Below are 18,865 nucleotides of genomic sequence, written 5' to 3' on the forward strand. Positions count from 1 at the left end.
AAAAAAGAATTCCCGGATCCCGAAGGGGTAAATCCCGAAATCCCGAGCTTAAAAACACCCGATCCCAGAGTCCCGATAAAGGTCCTATCCCCCCTCTTAGATGTATTGGCTTTGCACTAGTTGTCAGTAACTGTGAATATTATACTCACATATCTGTATTAAATCACTTGGGGGAAAAGGGGGGGCGGGGGGGGGGGGGGGGGGTAAATTCGATATTTTTTTGGTAGGAGTGTGCCATTTTTGCCTCAAAAAACGTACCCATTTTTAATATAACATTCACTGAAATTCAGTACCTATAGTTATATAAATATTTAAGAAAGAATGACCTATACTTATATACAATATTTAAAATATGATCCCATGCTTATATAAGCACTAACTCATCATCACTCCTAATTCATAAATATACCAGCTACCCTTAAGTTTTTATATATGACTTGACATCGTTTGGTGCATTGGAACTTTCAAATGAATTGATTTAATTTAATATAATAATTGACCATTTTAAAATAATGTAAGATTCTCAATAGCATAATATTTATATATGATATGTAGATCATACCCCAAATCAATATACAGTTATCAAACGTAAGTGCATTTTAATATAGGATGTCATTAAAAAGGAGGGTCATTTTTATATAAAATCTCGCAAAATTATGACCCATATGTTTGACACATCCTCGTATACCCAATAATAGGAAGTTACCCCCCCCCCCCCCCCCCCCCCCCCCCCGTGTATTAAATACTATAAATATGTATAGTAATTAGCCACATCTACGCTGTGTTTTTGTTATATATGTATTTCTATTTGTATCTATCTGTTATTGTGTTGTACCGTTACACCACTGTCCCAGGTTAGGGGAGGGCTAGTCACCCGCTCAAATGTTTAATCCCGCCACATTTTGTATGTTCCTGCCCCAAGTCGAGGGCCTGTAATTAAGTGTTTCAAGTGTTATAGGTCGTTAATTTTCTCATTATAATCATTGTTTTACAATTACTTATATAGCAAACTATGTGGTATTGGCTTTGCTTATTGTTGAAGGCTGTACGGTGACCTAAATTGTTAATGTCGATGTCTTTGGCCTGTTGTGGGGAGTTGTCTTAGTGGCAATCATACCAAATCTTCTTTTTATATCAACACTTTCAAAATAAAAATGTTGTTGTAAATATTAAAATCTTATAAAAAAAATTAATATCTCTGTAAACTTTTATGGAAAACTTTCTTTTATGTATTGGTCGACATGTGTAAAGACAGTTATTATGTATATCCCCTATTGAGAGGCCCCTGAAATACTGTAATTGCGTAAAATCGTTCTTGACAGCAGCCAGTGAAACACCGAAATAACATTTGTTTTTAATTAATTAAAATGGCTGTGTGTTTGAAGAGTAAATATCCAAGAAAAACAAATAAATATACTATTGATATACCCCACCAAACGATATACATACAAGCTTACTTTTTTAATCAAATGTTCCCTCCTCCCCACCCTCACGTAAAAAATAACCAACATGTGCATGATTTGATTTGCAGCAGGCCAAGTTTACGAGCATATTCCATCTACGCCAGGGACTTACAACCTTACGACTTTTCAAGGTGCGCCAGAGGGTTGCATCCTGTTCTGCAAATCATGTTCTGCTAAATTTAGATATATGTATTTATATAGCCAAAACGAAATAGTAAATGTTGAAATTCCCATATACACATGTCGTTTGAGGGTATACATTTATTTATTTTTTTTAACATAAAAACAGGTATAAGCATTTAATCACAATAACAAGAAGAGTAAAATTTAGAAAAGTAAAAATACATACAAGTAACAAATTGCAAATTCAGTAAAATATTTTATATATGAACGTTAGTGAAAATAGAGAAAAAAGTCAAGAAAATAGTTCATAGTTCAAAGTTCATAGTTCGTGACTATTGCCATTGTTGCAGTTCATTGGTAATCCTGTAAAAAAGTAAAGTAAAGTAAATGTAAAGTAACATTGTTATCATTGGTAATTAACAAAAGGCATACATTATACACAATTATATGTAGTGCTAGATAAGAAAACTTTATATGTCTTTAAACGCTGTGTCGCTCAATATTTTTGGTTTTGTTCTCTGTTTATGTGTATTCATCTCCTTCAATCTTTGAACTAGACCCACAATTTATTTACTTAGTAAAATTTTAATTGCAGTTCATGACCGTCAAATTTTAAAGAAAAAAAACCAACATATTTATTATAAGGGTTAAGTATATTCCTTAATGTCTTTTTGTTGTGGGGATACAAAAGTACCCATCCACGTTCACTTTGTATTTCCATTTGTATCCATCAGATGAGTTCAGCCTTTTCACATGATTTTTATAATATATTCTTATGTTGTCCTGTTAAAGCACTGTAATCCAGTTGTTGTTGTTTGTTCATTATTTTGCACATAAATTAAGCCGTTAGTTTTCAGGTTGAATTGTTTTACATTTGTCATTTCGGTACCTTTTATAGCTGACTATGCGATATGGACTTGCTCATTGATAATGGCCAAACGGTGACCAATAGTTGTTAATTTCTGTGTCATTTGGTCACTTGTGTATGGGATAGTTGTCTCATTGGCAATCATGCTCCATCTTCTTTTTTATATCATAATGGCGTCAGATCTTTAAAAAAGATATTTACCTTTTAAATCCATAAGCCTTGATGAGTTTTCAAGAATGTCTCTGGCAATGCTTATCTGGCGATGGAGGTTCTCGCTTGTCTTGTTTATTCGTTCAGCTGTTTGAAAATAAAAGCACAAATTTAAAGCTAAATTTTGAAAATGAGTATACATTACCGTTAACGAGCATTTACGTAATGTGCAAATATAAAAGCAACCTGTATTTTCTATCTAATAAAATGACTTATTTTTCTTTAAAACATATAGTATAAATAGACTAATCGTATTGGGTTTTGAAGACATCAATCATATGATATACATACAGAACATTTCCATCAATTTTCACAGCTTTTGATAACTATTTTACTTTTAAAAATTCGGCGAGATCTTAAAGAAAAAATCAAATTAGTTTCACAAAGGATTACAAATTTGATATTATCATTTAAAAAGGAACCAAACAAAGGCACATTTTTCAATAATTATACATGATATAATTACTTTTAAGAAAGCAATGATGAAAATACAAACACTTACCAGCGTAGAGCCCAGTTCGTTGGATTTTCTCTACGGCAACGGTTTTATCTTTCGGATTCAAAAGGGCTTTGTTTAGACTTCTCAGTTTTCTTGTGTTGTCATTAATTGTTGTTTTCCAACTGTTAATTTCATGTGCTAATTTATTTTTAGCGGAAAGTCTTTCATCTTGTTTAATAAAAAATTTCTGTAAGTGTTGAAGGATGTCTTGAGTTCTGGTGGTTTTGTTCTTTTGTAGACGCCAAAGCAGAGCTACAAAGGAGAGGATAATCCGATTGACAGAATATAGTTATGAAAATTTGATCCCCCCCCCCACTAGTCTTTTGTAATATTAAAAAAAACTTACCGCTGTAATGGCGAGTCAACTTAAAGATGTTAAATTTTTTATGAAGCACTCTTCAACTAAATATTTAATAAAACGTGTTTTTCTATTAAAAAAACGAAAAGGCGACAGATAATTGTATTTAACTTGGCATGTCCAAAAGGACAAATAGCTAAACATGGTTTTACTCATTGATAAAGGCATTACGGTGACCTACAACTTCTTAAATCAACGTCATTTTGGTATATGGTGGATAGTTGTCTCATCAGTGGCAATCAGGCCATATTTATAATATCAGGTCAGTCTCGACTCCTAATTTAAAAGTATTGTTCAGCAAATATTTTGGACGTCATTGAAAACCCAAACTATTAAAAACATTACATGTATTAAAAAGCCAACGAAGTATGTTTAAAGGATTAAAAAAAGTATAGAAAGAGGCTCTTTAAACATACCCTTCGCTAAAAAGTCTTCGTAAGTCAGTACTGAACTGCTTTTTTCATCGAGATGACCGTGAGGGCATACCGATGTATGGCTATCGCCTAAATTTCCATTATGCAAATTAGTTTTGGGTTTTCAACCGATCTATGGAAATTATAGATCCGCGGACATTATCTAGAGCAAAATAATATTCCTTATCGCTTGTTTTAAATTAATTTTTCCAATGGATACCCCTATAAATATTCATCCGATGTTCAGTACTTCAGTACTCTGATTTTTCTTAACAGTTTAAGTTGTAGACTGCAAAAAAGATATTGGTAACACGCGCTTAATTAACTTGTGTTAAATCTAAGAGGAAAATGTGTGAGACACCAACTGTATGATAAAAAAGATATTATATGAGTGCCGATGAGAAAACTCTTCACAAGAGACAAATTGACACAGAAATAAACAACTATAGTATAGGTCACCGTACGACCTTCAACAATGAATAAAGCCAATGCTGCATATTCAGCTACAATGTGTCTGTTTTGTATATTTTCCCTGATAACTTACCATTCATTTCATCATTAGATTCATCTATTTGCCATTGTCCGTGTTTTTTCAAATTGTGTAAAACTCTCATTTCTGCAAATAAATAATTAAAACAACATCAAAATTATTGTATTTTGACAGTACTTTGAGATATCTAAGACTGATATAGTTTTTTTTTAAAGATAATGCTCCGTAACCCCACAACCCCGCATCGTAGTATGTTTTATATTTAATGTTAGGATGTTGACATTAAGCCGAGAATTCCATGTACTAATAGAAGTGCTAGGTTCCTTCTTTAACTTCGATAGGGTATATAAACCTTTTCTACGCATTGAAGGTTTAAGCTTTGCCTTGGCATGAAGAACGACAATAAAGTAGTTGTTGCATCTCTTAAGGTTTCATTAGGTGCATGTGTATCAAGATTTTGGTTATTAAAACGCCACGTATACTTTCTTACAACTAAACAATTATAAAACAATATTCTAGTCATACAAACCTTTCAGTAACTTTGAGTTGGTCAACTGCTCCTTTAGAAGGGTAAATACGAAATATGTGGCCAGGATACAGAGCACATACTTGAGTTGTAATTTGCCAAAAACACTGAAGCTGTGAGAAAAGAAATGAAAAATGTAAAAAAACAAAACACATTGATAATACACAAAGCAACACAAATGTATAATGTTTTGTTTTTCTTCAATCTTGTTTTTTTTTCAAAACGCAATTACTAGTATTTATCAAGAAAAAATTAGCAAAATCATTATTTTTTTTTATATTGATCAAGTAAACTTAACTCATATATTGTAAGAAGTCTATGATTTTTTTACCATTTCCAAATACTTAAAATTAGAAACTCTTACCTAAACACATCCCAATTAATTATTGGACGATCCTTTACTTTACTGAAATCTATCGGACGGCAAACAATCAAATTTGAAAGCATCAAAATAATTACTGCAGCATACATCTTTCGAATTGGTGACATCTTTAACGTTACTAAGATGGTAACGTTTACATCACAAACAATGCGCCGACAGCAACGCCACCAACGTCAAATATACTTCTTTTCTAAACTGTGGTATTTTGTGATAGTTGCTTTTTACGGTAAAAACAGCCAAATAGAAGAATAAATAAATCTTGTAGCCAAAAGTGTGCCATTTCCGTGGTTCAACTATAAAACCAAAATGATGCATTGTTGGATATACAATATAAATAAACGGAAAATTCACAAAATGAAAACTGACGCCATGGCCTGAGAATAACTTGCTATGTTTCCGTGAATGATTACTCATCATCTATATATATATATATGAAGGACTCTAAAGTGCGATGGTACTCTAAAGTGCGATGGTCACGCTAAAGTGCGATGGTCTACGCTAAAGTAAGATGGTGTATCACCCTTAAGTGCAATGGTTGTTTGTTCGCTAAAGTACGGTTGTATATCACGCTAAAGTGCGATGGACCAATAGGGTAAGGTTCTAGGCCTTTATAAAAAAACGTTAAAGAACACTTAATGTAAAACTAGTCCTTTTGTATAATCTAGTATTATAAGGTATACCATATGTGAAAGGCATTATAATTTAACCGTAGTCTTAAGTGAATGATTCTAAAAGACCGACCACGTAATAATTGCTAAAAAGTAATTTAGGTGGCACAGAATACTATATTTTTTGTACTAGTCAATGATTTTTTTACAATTTGGGCGTATTTACAAATATTGTGATAATTTGTGTAGCTTGCCGTTCACACGTAGTCTATCACTTATTGGAACACCTCCTCTTACAATCGTCCTTATAATTAAAGATACAAAATGTACTTATTATCGGAATGTGTAACATTTATTTGTTTAATTTAAACAAGGCACATTAAAAATGTTCTTTTAACTCGATAACATGTAAGTGATGTTTTATTCAAATACAGACAATCTTAATTATTTGTTCCATCTGGATTTGAGAATGAGTGATCAAGAATGCATATACACAAGATTTTTGCCGTGCAGTTGTTGGACTTTACATCAGTGTCGTTTTTTTTAAACGCGTTTAACATTTTTTTCGGCTGCATTCGAGATTTTTAATTCGATACTATCCCAACCTTTTAAAAGGAGACATACACCCAGATTAGTCAACTTTTTATCCTGTTTTTGCGTAATTTTCCCCCTTTTTTAAGCTTTCTAGGTTTGTCTTATGATTTCAAAAACTTGTCACCTCTGTAGCTATGTATACGCATCTGTTGCAGAACATTGGTATTGTTAATACTATCATTACTGCTGGGTAGTTACCTATTCTGATTGGTTTAGTCCCCAAGGCATGTGAACTTGTCTCTGATAGAAAATACCTATATATAATTCGCAAGTTTGTTAACGCAATCATTCGTTGCAAGCCTCCTATTAAAGTAGGTCAACCGTAGATTAAAGATCTTCTTCTCAAAGAGAAATGGCAATGTTTCCCTCTGCACAAAAAATAATAGATTATGGCCATTTATAACTTATAACATTTTTTCTTACATTCATTTTGTTATATAACACTTGTGCACAACCCTTAAAACATATTCTTATTTCTGGGTTTGTAAATTGACAAACTATGATTCCCAAACGTTTAATTTTAGCGAGAAGATTGACCAATCAGAAACCTCGATATCTTTGCAAGTTTCGTACATGTACCTTGTGTTATAGTTTTTCTCGAAATCATACTCCTGCCCCTAGAGGGTGTCACCGAACAAAGAGCTCAATATTTCTGTAATTAAATAATAAACTAAATAATGTTTTATTGGCTGTTTTTAATTTAATATAATATTACATTAATTTGTAGGATCCTTTATTATAGATAATTTAGCTGATCTGTAACAATAACATCTTCATGCCTTATATATCTTGTACTGTAGTACGCCGCTAGATTAAAACTGACGAGGAAAGGTAACACACGGCCAGCGAAAGCTCATTTTATTGAGAGCCCAGGTGGTCGTGTGGTTTAGCGGGACGGCTGCAGTGCAGGCGATTAGGTGTCACGATATCACAGTAGCATGGGTTCGAATCCCGGCGAGGGAAGAACCAAAAATTTGCGAAAGCAAATTTACAGATCTAACATTGTTGGGTTGATGTTAAGACGAGTTGTATATATAGAACTAATTTCATAACAGTGTGGTCGACGGTAAAACGTTTGTAGGTAGTAACTTGTTTGTCAACGGCTATGATTTTATACTCACCCAGTCTGTCAGAGGCCTTCCAGTGGGGATTGAAATATTCACTTGTTACACATTTCGATACATAAAATGAAACTTTCTTTTTACAAAGCTTAAAGGAATTTGTTTTAAATATTTGTTATATATCATCACATACAACCGTGTCATTTATAAGAATAATAATGTTCAGAGATGATATCATTTAATTATAATAAAAAAAAAAAAGGTTTATCCATTGTAAAAAAAACCCTATTAAGTTGATGGGGTTAATTCACAAAATATCTAACTTATGATTAAGAGCACAACTACTTCTACGGTGTGATCATTTAAGAATGGCCTACTATTTATTCAATGCATATACATGTGGGTTTTGTTTGTGAAGAGTTCAGGATAATTAAAAAATCATTTTATTTCTTTGTTTAATACCATAAAACGATTCATTCTCTCAGATATTTGTCACTTTTCTTTATCTTCAAGTCCAACACAATTTCTCACGTTTCTTACAAAACTTATATTCTTGTGATATATTCTTTTGTTGAAGAATGAATATTGCACCTTTTTTTAATCTATTTTTTCTTAAGTCGACAACCGCAGTTGTTAAATCGCTTTGACGTCCGCAAAAAGATGATCAATCCACACATAGATATAGGAAGATGTGGTATGAGTGCCAATGAGACAACTCTCCTTTCAAGTAATAATTCATAAAAGTAAACCATTATAGGTCAAGGTACGACCTGCAACACGGAGCTTTGGCAAGCTATAGAGGGCCCCAAAACTACCAGTGTAAAGCCATTCAAACGGGAAAACCAACGAGAAACGAAAAACACATATGAACTACATAAACAGACGACAACATGCATTGTAACTTTTAAAGCCAATTAAGTAAAAAAAATAATCTGAAAGAACGTGCGATATTATATTAGGAAAATTGATGGTCAAACCATAACAAAAAATCAAGTAAAGAATTTTAAGTATTCAACTTTTATAGCTTGCTGTTCGGTGTGAGCCAAGACTCCGTGTTGAAGGCCATTTTTATTTATATTCAAATCACAAAGGTTATTCCTGATTAGTATTTTTAATTATTTTATTTAGGCGTTTAGAACCTTTGGTGACCTCACAGTTTAAATTTCTATAATAAGTACGTCGTGAGCAGTGGGTATTAATACAGACTTACGTTCACCTAATTTTTCCCAGTCAATGAATGGCCATAGCTACACTGTTATGAATTTCATTCTATATATATTTATACTGCACTCGTTATATTTGAGCAGTCAAAATGCGTTGACTGTATATTTCTATGTCATATACAGTAACTGACCCGATATGACTTTTCCTCATGAATATTTTTAAAAATAGAAGTTACCGAAATAATATTTAATTATTCATACGACCTCTTCAACCTGTTCTTGTTTCCAATGCATACAACGATGCGTGGAACGACTCAGCCTTGTTTCTTTTGCAATTTTTGGAAAAACATATTTCATTTGTTAATATTTTTTGCTTGCAACCTATAAATCATTATGTTTTATGCTTATGGCTGATATTTAAGTCCATACTCAAACAATTTCGTTCACCATCGAGTTTGGGTTCTAACAGGTAAATGTACATTCCATTGTGTTGTATATTTCTCCGCGAGCATGATATGAGTCCTTTTTAAAGGGGATTTACCCCATATTTAAATCAAATAAATAACCTTAACGCATTAAACAACAATTGAAAATGTTTTTTTTTAGATTGCAGTATAAAGACAATCATAATGCCTTGACTTGACATATCAACGATATAAGGATTCGGCCCGAAATAGGGAAATAGCTCGGCACAGCCTCGCATTTCCCGTTTCTAAGCTTCATCCTTATATCGTTGTTATGTCAAGTCAATGCACTATTATTGTCTATATATACGAGTCTAAATTGAAAACATATATATACAACTCGTCTAAACATCAACTCAACAATGTTAGATCTGTAAATTTACTTATATAAGGCATGGAGATGTTATTTTTACAGATCAGCTAAATTATCTATAGTAAAGGATCCTACAAATTAATGTAAGATACAGTCACAGAAAATAATTATATTTATACTTATAACAAGTGTGGACACAGATGAGTGTGGATAGTATGTTTGGATGTTTGACAGTGTTTTATGATAAATGTAGTTCTATGATTTTCCTATATGTGTTATTAACTGTGTTGCACGATGACAACCAACCGGAGCATTAGGAGTATTGTTTATTTTATATTTAGTTTAGTTTTTATGTTCAAGACAGGCATGGCAGAGATACTAATTGCATTAGTTACCAAATGATTATGATAGAATATGTTCCACATCTTTGATTTTGGATACATTTTATAGCTAGGAGAGCAACACATAATAGGTTCAATTTTTCGTGATTTTTTTAAATTGGGAGATGATATCTGAGAACATGATATAAGGAGCCTGTAATTCAGTGGTTGTCGTTTGTTTATGTGTTACATATTCGTTTTTTCTTTATTTTTAAATTTAAATGATAGAGAAATGCGATGTTTGCCGAGCTTAATTTACGCCTTTTTGTAGCGACTACACATTCATGTTATATTATCCTGCAATGTGCATGCTAATGTTTTAGCCAACAATTTATAATTTACGCATGAAAACATGTCCCTTTATTTTGCCGACGTTGCTTTTCAATAAGAGCGACAACATTTTAACGGAGACCGCACAATAAACTGCAACAAAAACAATGATTTAAATGCATCCGTTCGCTTCCAATAAAAGTAGGATAGAGGATATCTATGCAAATACTACTTGTATCGACAGGGACTATAGTAAAACGGTCGACAGCAGGATACAAGTTCTTCTTCAAGCCACCAAAATAAAACACCTTTGATTTACCCGACATAGCACGGTATTGTTTAAATTAATTAAATTAATTAAGTCATTGACATTTGGTTTAAAAGTTGTTAATCAAATGTCTGTAGTTATTTTCCGTATTTTTTAGTTTGTATAAACGAGGGAAACTTCGCAAAAAAATCAAAAATTGATATTATGTTCATTCTGTATAAAAATGCTCAAATTCATAGATATTAAAGTTTTATTCCGCTAGATAAGCGATCAACATCGATTTTAAATTTAGAGTATCAATTCTCTGCGATCCGCCATTTTGTCTTCTTTCCCGATTAATAAAAACGATATGTCTATAAACCACAAAGAAACAAAACTACAGTAACCGATGTAGTCGTAATTGCGTGTCAATATCTTGTCAATCGTACGGTTGTTTTATCCGACTAACTAACTTGATACGAAAAATATTCTTACTTTTTTTAAATTACCATGGTTTGTTGTTTATAAACTGTTGATATTGGAATTAGGTGAAAAGTCAAAGTTGAAATCATAAATAAGTGTTCCGTGAAAATTGTTTTCGAAAATCTAATTTGTTCATAATTCTTTAAAGTAATAAACAAATATATTTTGATCTTCCCTCATCTGATCACCAGCATGGCTAAAGGTATTACTTCCAAAGGTATTGTGAGGGGTGTGAGGTGACACGTCCAGGTATTCAAGCGATTTCCTGTCGGGCTTGCAAGTTCATGCATCGTTTCACTTCTGCAGGTATTGATCAGTGTACACGGCTGATAACTTATAACTTATAACTTTCCATTTTGAACTATCAGATGAATAATATACAACTCTGTCTTACTTGTCATTACTAAACTCATACGCTTGTTTATAAATAACATTTCTGGTGTAAAGAATATAATTCATAAACATATAAATAATACCCAAAAAATAAGATTTGATGAAATTAAAATCTATTTAAATATTTTTTCCAAGGGTGAATTTGGGAAAATGTAATATATAGTCATTGTCAATAGTGAAGGACAGATTGGAACAGACCAGAAATATTGATTTAAAAAAATGTACGCACTTGCCGACGATTCGTTTATACGACTGGATAGAAAGTTACGGAACTATAGCGCAATTTAAAATATATACATGTATACATTGAACATAAGAAAAAAACATATATTTTGAATAAATAGGGGTAAAAGTGTTGTAAATAGACTAGTCCACGTATGCCAACAGTATGTAATCATCGAATGTCGATAGACTATTGTATACCAGAAGAAGAAGAGAACCAATTTGATTTAAATACAGGTCGATGTATAACTTTTGCTTTGGTTCATTGAAGCTGTGGACCTAGTAAAATCACAGATTTATATTTCAATAAGATTGTTCTCGAACAAAGGAAGTAATTCGTCTTCACAATTGTTATATATGCCACTGGACGAACACTAATTATCCCCAGGGAATGTGAATATTTTGCTGGGAAACTTTTGAGTATCAAAGTTTCAAATTAATTTCGGGATTTATTTTCTTTCTTGGTATTCAATAACAGAAAAAAGAATAAATTACTTGTTCGCTAAATAGGGGTATTCTTGTCAGATAAAAGACTTTTAGTCATATTTAAAAAATAGGGAAATATGACATTAAATTGGTTCTGTCTTTTTTTTAAACATCGTTAAAAAGATGTGTGTCTAAGGTGAACGCCACAAGAACCCTGTAATACTAGTACGAGAGTATAGCATGTAAACATTCCTTCTCAATAATATGGTTGTATTGGAAATCTTTTCATACAGATTGACAACTCATTGTCCGATATGCATGTAATATTTGCCACATGACGCCCATAGTTCTTTCTACCATCATCATCTTATTCTGTGATATTGCTGTAAACATCGATGGTTCACACCCAAACAAAATGGGAGTAATGGACCTTCAGAGCTTCTCCGTTTTATACACTTGTGAAATATATAGACGAAATTTCTGTATTGAAATGAATCTACATCTCACAAACAGGATTTTCAAATAACGATTGTGAGTAATCACCTTACAAACCAATATAAACGTATGGCAAGATATAACCATGAAGGAATTTAGTTTTTGTCAGACGCAAGAACTCATCACTATATATATCATAAACGTATACGTATATATATGCATAAAGTTTCAAATATTAAGAACAAGCGGTCGATGTCGATAGTCTGTTTTCTAACTGTTCAGAGTTAGACATGTCACTTGTTCATTCTTGGAAGCCTTCATATTCCCCGTCTAACGATGGGAACTCTTTCTGATTGTGTTGACTATAAATGCTTGTATGGTAATTCTGTCGTTTATCTGTACAAGCGGTTGCATTTCCTCTCCTTTACCAACAAACAAACGAACGAAACGCCACTAGTCTGATTTCTCTGGAGCTCATCCTCAATGGCTCTTATACGTCAGGAAACTGTCATGCACATGTATACTAATAATGATTGTTTCAAGAACAACGATGTATGGACGAACTATTATAAATTCGTCAATATCAGTTATGCATGACTAAAATATAACTTTTATTACAACTACTGTATTACTTATTTGGATTAATGACGGCTATCATGTTCAACATTGCACAAATATTATCATAGAATTTAAAAAAAAATCCTCAAAAATCCTCAAAAGAAATAATGCCTTAGCTTAGATAATTGATATTCTTTTCACAAAAAGTTCGTGTAAATGATTGTCAAATGAATTTAATTATGTAAGAATAAAATGTTAAAAAGAAACTAAAAAAAAAAATCATGCATGTTGTATGTTGTATTTTTTTGTCAATTAAAAACTTTAAAATTGCAATAGTTTTATTAGCATTTAAACACAGCCAGATTTGAATACAAGTTAAGAAATTCCGGTAAAGTCAATGATATCAAACAGATGTACAATTGTATATCAAATTGGGTAATATTTATTGCATTTAGTTTTTATAAAAGATTAAAACTACTATTTTTTGCTTCATATTTGAATCTTTACGCCAATTGCCGCTAAGAAAGTAATCAAAAATTGTTTCCTTTTATTTTTATACACTTTCAGAATTACGAATCTGAATTTTATTTTCAATTAATTTACACAATTTAATTATTGTATCTTTATTCTCATCGTGTATTAAATCTTAGTGTATTAACATCGTGACAGCATACTCTTTCTAATCCTTTCTGTTTATCCTTTCCAAATAACAACATTTATACCTGTGTACGCTTGAACTCACACCTGCGGCTAAATAGCTACAAGGTAAACGAATTGACCTCAAGCCGAGAAATATACAGTGACCTTTACAAAATAATATACACACTCTGCTCACACATTAGTTGCATTGAAATGATTATCAAAACAATAACGGTAAATAGAACTGAAATATTTTCAGTTCAATATCAGTAAAAATGTTCAATAAATATTTTATGAAAAAAATCTCAACAATAATTAATTAAATTTATTCAAAAACATTTACTAGAGATAATTTTATAGGAGTTTAATTCAATCAATACAAAACGGTATATGCATATTCATTTTCGTTCATTCTTATATTGTGGTTAATAACTTCGACCATTCGTCAGCTGTGCGCTTTTAATTACGTATATTGTCGATAAGCTATAAGAGTTAAACAGATTTTATTTTTTCCCAGAATTCAATAAATCGGGCTAATACGTCACGACCCACTCGAGAATTCAACCAAAAAAGTTACAAATACTTGATTTTCTCCGTTATTAGAAGGACTATAAATTTAAAACTTTGCAAATGTGTTTTTTATGTTCAGATGAACATAATTAGATGATAAGTAAAAAATCGCGGAATTTCCCTTTAACGTCATAATCCAACTACATTTCTAACGTCTTTACTTTCGCGGACCATCGCACTTTAGCGTATGGAAGCATCGCACTTTAGCGTATACCAGTCGCACTTTAGCGTGTCCATCGCACTTTAGCGTCCCCATCGCACTTTAGAGTCCTACAAGTAGGAATGAAAATAGGTTTTGAATGTAATCAATGATACAACAATAAAAAAAAAATACATCTACAGGTCAAAACATTTTTTTTCTTAGGTTAACAAAATGAATTTTCATTTCACCTTTTTCTTCATCAGACATTTTGATTTAGTATACTGCACGTAAAAATGCCAGATTTTGATTGGCCAATAAGAGGGAAACAATTTACTCTATCACATGGCTGAGCTGGAGACAATTTGATTTTAATGTAACCCTCTCGTCTAGAACAATCAAAAATCGATAATGTAAAGAACAATGAATTGAACTGACATCAAGTAATTAAAGACAATGCTTAAGTTCCACGTTTTGGTCGATTTCATTATTTGACTGTCAAAATAAAAACAAATGAAACATCTTGCTTCGATTGTGTTGATTTTTGTCGAGCCTGCAACTTTTGTTGCAGAAAGCTCGACATAGGGATACTGATCCGGCGGCGGCGGCGGCGGCGTTAGCTAACTTCTTAAAAGCTTTATATTTTAGAAGGTGGAAGATATGGATGCTTCATACTTTGTATATAGATGCCTCATGTTACGAAGTTTCCGTCAGTCACATGTCCAATGTCCTTGACCTCATTTTCATGGTTCAGTGACCACTTGAAAAAAAGATCAGATTTTTGGTAAATTAAATGTTGAATTCTCTCTTATTGATATGAGGAAGGCGCTACCTTAAATGACAGTTTTATACATGTACATATTTATGATATACCTATAAAATTGAGAATGGAAATGGGGAATGTGTCAAAGAGACAACAACCCGACCAAATAAAAAACAAAAAACAACAGCAGAAGGTCACCATCAGGTCTTCAATGTAGCGAGAAATTCCCGTCCCCGGAGGCGTCCTTCAGCTGGCCCCTAAACAAATATATACTGGTCCAGTGATAATGAACGCCATACTAATTTCCAAATGCACACAAGAAACTAAAATTAAAATAATACAAGACTAACAAAGGCCAGAGGCTCCTGACTTGGGACAGGCGCAAAAACGCGGCGGGGTTAAACATGTTTGTGAGATCTCAACCCTCCCCCTATACCTCTAACCAATGTAGAAAAGTAAACGCATAACAATACGCACATTAAAATTCAGTTCAAGAGAAGTCCGAGTCTGATGTCAGAAGATGTAACCAAAGAAAATAAACAAAATGACAATAATACATAATAAGCTGTATTGCTAACTATTAAATAAATACTTAGACAATGTCCTATATATATTGATTAGTTGTTGGTTGTTATAATTATAATTTCAGATTAAAAATGTTTAGGGAACGCATTGAATTTGAAAAGGGTTATGGTATTTTCCCACAGGCACTTGTCTCAGAATTTTTTTTCCTATAAACCGTGTTATAATAAGGTATATAGGAATTTTTTTTCTGAGACATGTGCCTGTGCATTTTCCCCGTAAAAAATATCCTGATTCCCAAATTGATGAATAAAAAATCTGTTCAATTAGAGGACACAAAAAATATTTTGAATCCAGACATTCACCAAAAATGATTTCATCTTTCAGATATGCAAAATAAATTTAACATTTATATATCTAAAAACATTTAACATCAATTCTCTGTAATAATAGACCAAATATGAAAAATTTTGGCCAGATTATTTTTTTTCGATTACTTTTTTTTAAGTTGAAATGGTCCAAACTAACAGTCAAATTAAAAAAAAAATCAATAAAAAAATCTATCTAGTCTGGTTGCCATGGAAACCACGTGACATCATATGCATATATTAGTATAGCAAGGAGAAATGGCTAACATTGTATTTTATGGTAAAAATGAGATAAAGCATTTCATTTTTTGTTATTTTCATGGGTATAAGAGAAGATTTCGATCATTTAAACTGCTAACTGACAAATTTTTCGAATAAAAACAGTTTTTTGGTACATCAGGTGGTCCACTTAACACAAAAATCGGCATGATTTTTGCCGTTTTTTGTCATTTTTTACATCTGATTTTACCACAAACGCAGAAATCCTCACATAAAAGACTATAAAATATAAAATTATGGATGTTTTGTCAACAAAATGCTGCAAAAAAATTCTTGGGTAAATGTTGCAGAAAGTTGCCAATAGAGGAATATTAGTCATTGTAATTTACCCTGAAATTCCCCCTTTTTTAGGTTCTATTTGTAAATAAATATTTCATGTGAATATTTTCATGATAAAATAGTCCTTTCTTATGAAAACAACTATTTTTAGATGTTTTGCGGGTAATTATATCATATTACATATTCCAGCAATTAAATATTTCATGCTCAAACTAATCTGGATGTAATTTCGAAAAATGAGTTATTTCCCTGTTTTGAAAGGAGTAGGTCCAGTAAGACCCCTTTTTGACCCCAAAATATAGCAGTTTTATCAGATTGTAAAAACTTTTAGTTATTTATTGGACAGTAGAATGCTTCTGCTACATAAATATGGACTGTTTTTGACAATACAATGCACATATATCGGGTACTAACACCATTAAGTCATGCTAAATTACTGAAATCTTCACAATTCTATCATTTTAGTTAAATTTTAGACGGTTTTCGTGTAAAACGAAAGTGGCCGCATTTGTGTTCATCCTTAATATTGAAATGTAAGCTGTATATTATGATAATACATAACATATATAAAGGTTGAGAATGAACACGGATGCGGCCACTTTCATTTTTGACAAAAACCATCCGAAAAGTGACATTTTTCGTCCTATTTGGTAGATTTTTCATATTTGAGCTTGAATTGGATCGTTTTTAATGACTAAATCAGTTAAAATCTTTCACATAAACTAATTGATTCAAATGAAATAGACACTTAAGTGTTTAAAAAGGGGTCAAAATCTTTCATCAAATGAGCCTGAAATTTGAGGCCAAATCGGTCCTTACCGGACCTACTCCTTTTCGTTCAAGAGATAGAGAAAAAAAACTTTAGCAGCAATAATATATAGGAGACAACTTGATTATACTATTTCTGGATCACTTTTCCTCACTAGACCGCTGTCTTAAGTATTGGCGGAAAAGAAATTAGCAAATGAAAAAATTGATATATTTTATCAAATTTAACCAACAACTTAAAAAAAAAAAATTATTAGAAAAAAATTATTAGTTTTAAATTAAATGGTAATAAATAATGTTGATATTATAACTGCTTTGCAACAAAACATAAGTAAAAAAATATAACTATGATTTATATATAAAATATATAACCGGTAAAATCATTATTTGCTTTGAGGGAGCTGAATCGAAGTTTCACGGTTTCATACTAAAAAAGTTCAAAGGCAAATCTCGTGAATCTTTCATATAAATACGGAGTACTTCAGCTATTTATTTTAATACTGCAATTACATACGTTTGAATATGAGCAAAAGAAAAAAATCAAATTTTACCAATGCAAAACTACAGTGCCCAGTTTCATCCTAAATGTAACAAAGAAGATGTGGTATGATTGCCACTGAGACAACTGTCCATAAGAGACCAGAAATAAAATCACTAATAAATTATGTTATCTATATTAAAACGCATCAAATAATAGTATAAATCTGTGTTAAAATCATTTTGTTATCACAAGTTATGGAACTGTTAACAAAGGAAATTTACTTATTTGATAAAAAAAAAATCCAGATGCTCAGCAAGGCGCAGCTTTACACAACCGCATATGCTGAACCCTGAACGGTTGGGGCAAGTATGGACACAACATTCAAGCTGGATTCAGCTCTAAATTTGGATTGTGATTAAATAGTTGACACAGCATAGGTTTTTGACACAGAATGAATGTGGTCTAATGAACTTTAAATATTTTTTGTTGCCTTTAAGCAATTCACTATGCTGTTGAATATTTATCCTCTCAAAAAAATGTTTGAAGAAATTTTCCTTTTATTTATGAAATCTGAAATGAGAAAAATTGAACACCCCCTCCCCCCAATTTTTTTTCACATCCCCCTTTCCCTTATTCCAAAACTGGTCTCAATTCAAATTTCTAATGGAGTTTGCAACAATAACTATTCATTTAAATACATCATAAAATATTAAAATGTAAAAAAAGTGCTTGTTATCACAGAATGGTAAAGATTGTTTTAATCTATCAGTTGGTAGTAAAAGTGAATATACATTGTATATTGTATAAAACAATGATTTAAGTTGATTCAACTACTATTCTGGACAAAGAATGATAACTCCAATTGAAAATTTCTTGCTATTGCACAATATTGTGCAATTAGATATTTCTTGCTATTGTGTAATACTGTGCAATTGAAAATACTTGCTATTGCACAACACTGTGCAATTGAAGATCTCTTGCTATTGCGCAATAATGTGCAATTGAAAATTTCTTGCTATTGCACAATACTGTGCAATTGAAGATTTCTTGCTATTGCACAATACTTAATATGATAATTTTGGATCCTGATTTGGACCAACCTAATAAC

The 18,865-nt window shown here is 31.9% G+C and overlaps 1 protein-coding gene across 1 annotated transcript; it reads right to left on the bottom strand.

The window, feature by feature from the left end:
• Positions 1-1,412: 1,412 nt before the first annotated feature.
• LOC139516594 (uncharacterized) lies at positions 1,413-5,769 on the bottom strand. Its single transcript, XM_071306786.1, has 6 exons — positions 5,315-5,769; positions 4,954-5,063; positions 4,479-4,550; positions 3,167-3,415; positions 2,656-2,751; positions 1,413-1,949 (listed from the first exon to the last, which is right to left on the bottom strand). The coding sequence occupies exons 1-6, from the start codon at positions 5,437-5,439 to the stop codon at positions 1,906-1,908; spliced, it is 696 nt and encodes a 231-aa protein (XP_071162887.1). The 5' UTR covers positions 5,440-5,769; the 3' UTR covers positions 1,413-1,905.
• Between the last annotated feature and the right edge of the window lie 13,096 nt (positions 5,770-18,865).

Source organism: Mytilus edulis, chromosome 3 (assembly GCF_963676685.1).
Source record: "Mytilus edulis chromosome 3, xbMytEdul2.2, whole genome shotgun sequence".
Classification (NCBI taxonomy): Eukaryota; Metazoa; Mollusca; class Bivalvia; order Mytilida; family Mytilidae; genus Mytilus; species Mytilus edulis.

Bases quoted from the DNA above. Each gene is read 5' to 3' on its own strand.
- LOC139516594 (XM_071306786.1), bottom strand. From the start codon at position 5,439: ATGTCACCAATTCGAAAGATGTATGCTGCAGTAATTATTTTGATGCTT. The intron at 2,752-3,166 runs GTAAGTGTTTGT...ATTTTCAAACAG, and splicing joins ACGAACTGGGCTCTACGCTG to CTGAACGAATAAACAAGACA. The intron at 1,950-2,655 runs GTAAATATCTTT...ACTTTTTTACAG, and splicing joins AAGGCTTATGGATTTAAAAG to GATTACCAATGAACTGCAAC.